This window comes from Terrapene carolina, unplaced genomic scaffold, assembly GCF_002925995.2.
Source record: "Terrapene carolina triunguis isolate 2854851 unplaced genomic scaffold, T_m_triunguis-2.0 Scaffold116, whole genome shotgun sequence".
In the NCBI taxonomy this organism is placed as follows: domain Eukaryota; kingdom Metazoa; phylum Chordata; order Testudines; family Emydidae; genus Terrapene; species Terrapene triunguis.
Window position 1 is genome coordinate 203,744 of NW_020664467.1, and position 6,106 is coordinate 209,849.

Sequence of the window (6,106 nt, forward strand, 5' to 3'; positions counted from 1 at the left end):
ATCATTCTTGTGGGTCTCCTATGAACCCTCTCCAATTATCAACATACTTCTTGCACCGTGGGCACCACAACTGAACATGGTTTTCCAGCAGCAGTCTCACCAGTGCCAAATACAGAAGAAAAATAACCTCGCTACGCCTTTTTGAGATTGCCATGTTTATGCATCCAAAGATTGTATTAGCTCTTTTGGACACAGCACTGTGCTGGCAGGTCACGTGCAGGTGATTATCCACCATGACCCTACAAATCTTTTTCAGTCACTGCTTCCCAGGATAGAGCCTCCTTCTTGTAAGTATGGCCTACATTCTTCGTTCCTAGATGTACACATTTCCATGTAGCCACATTAAAACTCAAATTGTTTGTCTTTGCCCAGTTTACCAAGCAATCCAGATGGCTCTGTATCAGTGAACTGTCCCCTTCATTAGTTACCCCTCCCCCAATTTTTTGTGTGTTCTGCGTACTTTAACAATGATGATTTTGTTTTCTTTCGGGGCATGGATAAAAATGTTAAATAGTGTAAGATCAAGAACCGATCCCTGTGGGACCCAACTGAAAAACACCCACTTGATGATGATTCCACGTTTACAGTTACAGTTTGAGACCTATCAGTTAGCCAGTTTTTAATTCATTTAATGTGCACCATGTTAATTTTACATCATTCTATTTTTTTAATCAAAATGCCATGTGATACCAAGTCAAATGCATTAGAGAAGTCTCAGTATATTGAGTAAACACTTTCACCGTTATCAACAAACTTGTAATCTCATCAAAATAAGGTAACAAGTTATTTTAACAGGATCTATTTTTTTATAAATTTGTGTTGATTGGCATTCATTACATTACTGTCATTAATTCTTCATTAACTGAGTCCCATATCAGCCACTGCATTATCTTGCCTGGGATCAAGGTCATTCTGACAGACTTACAATTAACTGGGCCATCCCGTTTATCCTTTTTAAATATGGGCATAACATTAGCTTTGTTTCTGTCTTCTGGAGCTTCTCTAGTGCTCCAAGACATTGAAAATTAACATTACTGATCCAGCAAGCTCCTCAGCCAGCTCTTTTAAAACTCTTGGAGGCAAGTTATCTGGACCTGCTAATTTTAAAATGTCTGTCTTTGGTATCTGTTGTTTAACATTACCCAGAGATATTAGTGGAATGCAAAGCATGTTAACATCACTACTAAGGGACCTAAGAGAGTTAGGTGCCCGCCTCCTATTGACTTTCAATGGGAGTTGCATGCACTGACCTGAAATGAAAATAGGGTCCATGGACCTGCAGTGGGAGTTGGGTATCTCACTCCCTTAGGTTCTGTTAAATCTCAACCAAACTCCACTGTACTGAGTGGAGTTATTCTGAACCTTAACTGGTGGTAGGATGTGGCCATTGGCTTTTCCAGACCCTGTCTCCAGTATTTCTCCTCACAATCCCACCTGCTGATCGCAACTTGCTCTTTCTGATGTATTCACACTGAGGGAAAGTGGTGTAGAGGGAGAGATGCAGGAGCTGAACTAATACAAAAAGGAATTGTTAGACAGACAGATCATATAAATTTCTGTGCGAAAGGATGTTGCGTGGCCAAGACTTTCATGTCTGGGAACCTAAAGATAAGTTTCTAATCCAGGACTTTCCAAGGGGCCTAAAGGTGTGATACATAAGAGAACTCAATGAAAGGGGATAGACAAAAACGAGCAAGTCAACAAAAAGCCAGCTATCTTCCTTAAAGTCCTTCAAGGTTTATATGTGTTTGCCATTGTCCACCATCGTAACTAGGGAGGGTTCTCAGAGTCCTTTCACCAGAAATCCTTAAAATATGACAGCATGAATTGTCTGGGAAACATTTCAATTTTGTCCTTCTCTTGAAACAGTCTGTGCTCCTATCAACATAGGCTCGGATTGTCAAAGAGTCCTATGGGAGTTAGGTGCCTGACTCCCACAGAAAGTCAATAGAACTTGGGTGCCTAATTCCCTTAGGCTCCACTGAAAATCCCAGCCTAGATCTCAACTTGTTGAGTGAGTCCAGTAAGCTAGTTCAACCTGATGATATGGTCTTGATGCAATTATCACTGGGTGAAATACTTAGTACTGTAATGGTAGAAAGTTGTATTCTTCTGGCTTCCTAATTGCTCTATAAATTGCAAAATGCAATCAATTCCCCTATGACATTAATTTAAATATGATTATCACAAGCAATCTCAATGGATAATCATGCATCAGCATGATCCAAGGAGGCTGATTTCTTCTATAAAGCTGATAATAACCCAGAGAAAGGCAAAGGAAGATTTTGTGTAATGCAGTGTAGCCGGACCAGACCAGCCTGTCAAGGAGAGTGGAGGGGTCTTTACAAAGAGAGTGAAAGCATATGATGAAGATGAAAGACAGAAGAGCGAGGGTGGAAACTGGATCATGATTCCCAAAACCAGCCACTAGCAATACAACAGCCTCTCCTCATACCCTGATACATCAGTCACTCCTTCCCAGTCACAACTAAAGGTAGGAGTGAATGAAAATTGTCCACCAACATTTTCTTTTGTTACAGGAAATGAGATTTTCAACAAAAGGAATGTTTGCATGGAAAATGTCTGTTTTCCTCTTGTGACGAGGCTGTGAGAGTCTTTTACTTAATGGGGGCGTCAGCCCCCGGACACCACCAGACTGTTAGCCACCCAAGCAATCACCAGGGTTTGGCATAAGTATGTCATAAGCAGGGCCAGCTCTGGCTTTTTTGCTGCCCCAAGCAAAAAAATCACAACCAGGGTGCAGGGAGGCCGGAGCGGCGAACCAAAAAAAAAAACAAAAAAATACATCCAACAGTGTGCAAACTTTCGGTGCCACTTACTTGGCGGCTCACAGCTGCCTCCCTCGGCTGCGCTGGCAAGCCTCTGGGTGGGTGGCGACTGCACTCTGGCTTGCGGGACTCCCAGGGCTGCAGACATGCCCCGGGCAGCGGAGTGCGCGCCCCGGCTAGTGTGGGGGGGGAGGGAGTGGGGGAGAGAGAGAGAAGGGGGCGGCCAGGGCTTCCTTCAGCCGGGGCACTCGCCACTCCGCTCACCACTCGGCCTCTCCCGCCGTGCCGCCTGCCGGGAGGGCTCCGTGCCGCTCCTGCCTGCAGGTGAATTGAAAGTTGTTGGTCGGCAGGGAGGGAAGGACGCGGGCTGCCGGTCTTGCTGCAGACCTGGCACTGGCTGGGGCAGATGGAGCATGCAGCCCTCTCCCAGCAGGGCGCTCCCCTCCTCCACACCGCCACCCCCTACAGTGGCGCACTGAAAGTAATTGGCGAAATAAAAGAAAAACAAACAAACAAACAAAACACCAGGGCGCAAGGCGGCCGGAGCGGCGAACCAAAAAAAAAAAAAAGTTGGCCATGCCACCCTAGGATTGGACGGAATGTTGCCCCTTTAGACTCTGCCGCCCCAAGCACGAGCTTGCTCGGCTGGTGCCTGGAGCCGGCCCTGGTCATAAGCTTCTATTGGATACCTCCCAGGCTAACATTTGTGGATAAGTACCATGAAAATGGCCTGCTAGGTGTAGTGAGTTTGTCAGGCCTGTCTGGAGTGCTGTTACTGAACAAGTATTGGCAAATAAATCTGTTAGTCTTTAAGGTGCCACCGGACTCCTTGTTGTTTTTGTTATTGAACAGTGACTCCATGGAGGGGTTCTTAGGGACATAGAGGATCGAGGGAAAGAAAGGGTTAAGAGTAACTAAAAGGTTATAACAACAATTGAACCATTTCTCCAGATTTCACCATTCACAGCTATGCCCCAGCCCCAGACCCCTCCCTGGCATCTTCCCAGGCAGATGGAATGCCCAGGATGAGTCCTGGAGATGGGTGTAGCAGCATCGTAAACGCTGGTCGGCTTAAAGAAAATACAAGGGCAAGATCCTTTCCTGGGACCCTGGTCTGGAGTCCCACGGAGGTCCCAGTTGGTTCTAGGTAGCCAGCACCAGGTCGGATCTTTGCCTCTGGATCCTGGTCTCCTCAGGCTTGGATCTGCCTGATCCATACATCAGGTCCCACGTCAGTTCAGGGTCTGCCTTTTTGGGGAGTGGGAGCTAAGCACAGAATCCCTGAGCTGTTCTGCTTCTTATTCCAAACTCAAACTCTAAGCAGGCTGAGAAGTGGTGTCTGGAGGCTCTGGAGTCATTATTGTTGTAGTCCATGGGTAGGTCCCCTAGAAGCTCAGTCCAGCATTCCAGGAGCCGACAAACTCTGAAATCAGTCCATTTATAGATTACATAGGAACACAGGACAAGCACATAATTTCCAGGTCCTGATTCTGATCTCACTTGTTCAACTGTCCAGTGGTAGTCTCTCCTTAAGAAGTTAATGTTGTAAAGAACAATTTAAGTGGAGTCAGAATTAGACCAAGGCAATTTCTCCTGTGAGGAAAGGCTGCAAGATTGGGCCCATTAGTATTGGAGCAATTCCAACACTCTTGCTTAGCTCCTTATACCTTTACTGAGTGGTATAAAACTTCCCATTGGCTAGCATGAGAAACCAGTCCTTATGTTGCTCTGTATAGCTTAATTAAAGTCCTTATTCAGCAAAGCACTTGGGGCCATATTTTTAAAGGTATTTGGGCACCTAGCAGGATTTTCAAAAGCACCTAGGCACCAAGAACTCATAGATTTCAATACAGGTCCTAATTGCCTTTGGCACCAATCTGCAATTTTAAGCACCTATGGCTTTTGAAAATCTGGCCTTCATCACTTGCTTAAACCAGTGCAAGTTCAGGGTTTCCCAATTCTGCTTTTGAAAGTCCTGCCTCTCCTGTATAGTATTTTTATATTTACCTAGATGACCCACATACAGAAAGCAGAAGTGGACAATCAAACGGTCGTCACCAAGTTCATCCTCTTGGGATTCGGGGATCTCCCTGAACTGCATACTCTTCTCTTCCTGCTGTTTCTAGTGATCTACATTGTGACCGTGGCCGGGAACATCCTCATCATTGCTCTAGTTGTGGCTGATCAGCACCTGAACACCCCCATGTACTTCTTCCTCGGGAACTTGTCCTTTGTGGAGACCTGCTACAGTTCCACCATCCTACCCAGGATGCTGTCCAGTCTCCTGACTGGAGACAGAACTATTTCTGTCTGTGGCTGCATCATGCAGTTTTATTGTTTTGGTTTCTTGGCATGTACAGAGTGTTATCTCCTAGCAGCAATGTCTTATGACCGGTATTTAGCTATATGTAAACCTCTGCATTATGCAGCCCTTATGAATGGCAGAACCTGGGTTCTAGCAGCTGGGTCATGGCTATGGGCATTTGTGGCTAGTACCATAACTGTATGTTTGATGTCACAATTAACATTCTGTGGCCCCAGTGAAATCAACCATTTCTTCTGTGATCTCAACCCATTGATTAAACATTCCTGTCATGACACCAACCTGATCACGCTGCTGAGTTTCACACTCACCTCCATAGGTGTCCCTTTCCCATTTCTATTAACCCTGGCATCCTACACTTTTATCATCACCACCATTTTAAGAATCCCTTCCACTACCGGGAAGAAAAAGGCATTTTCTACCTGCTCCTCTCACCTCATGGTGGTGACAATTTTCTATGGGACTATAATCATTGTCTATATTTTACCAGACACTGACACTCTTAGAGACCTCAACAAAGTGTTCTCTGTCTTCTACACTGTCCTGACTCCCCTGGTCAATCCCCTCATCTACAGCCTGAGGAATAAAGAGGTCAAGGAGGCCCTGAGAAAGATCATCCATAAATTGATGGTGCTCACAGGAATTCAGAAGGAGTGACTGCTGTGGGAACAAATCCATCTGGCTGAACTAGCAGTGGAGGTAGCATCTAGGTGCCCTCTAGCTCATGCCCATTGGAGCTTCCATGGGGAATGTGAGGTCATACTAAGTTTTGGGACAGCCGCATTTCCATTAAATACTAGAGCTCCTATTTACTACTGCCCTCACTGCAAACATAACTGTGATACGCTCTGCACTCCACACAGCACAATTCAAGATTCCAGTTCCGTATTTCATCTGCTCTTCTGTTCTAACTGAGTTGGGAAAACACATTTTGCATAGCCCTGGTTTTGGATTCCAGTGGGTGGGTTTGGATTGTTACACTATTTGGTCTCTC

At 45.5% G+C, this 6,106-nt stretch overlaps 1 protein-coding gene across 1 annotated transcript; it reads left to right on the plus strand.

The window, feature by feature from the left end:
- The first annotated feature begins 4,800 nt into the window (after positions 1-4,800).
- LOC113406676 (olfactory receptor 11A1-like) lies at positions 4,801-5,769 on the plus strand. The gene has a single exon (XM_026652483.1). The coding sequence runs from the start codon at positions 4,801-4,803 to the stop codon at positions 5,767-5,769; it is 969 nt and encodes a 322-aa protein (XP_026508268.1).
- Positions 5,770-6,106: the final 337 nt, after the last annotated feature.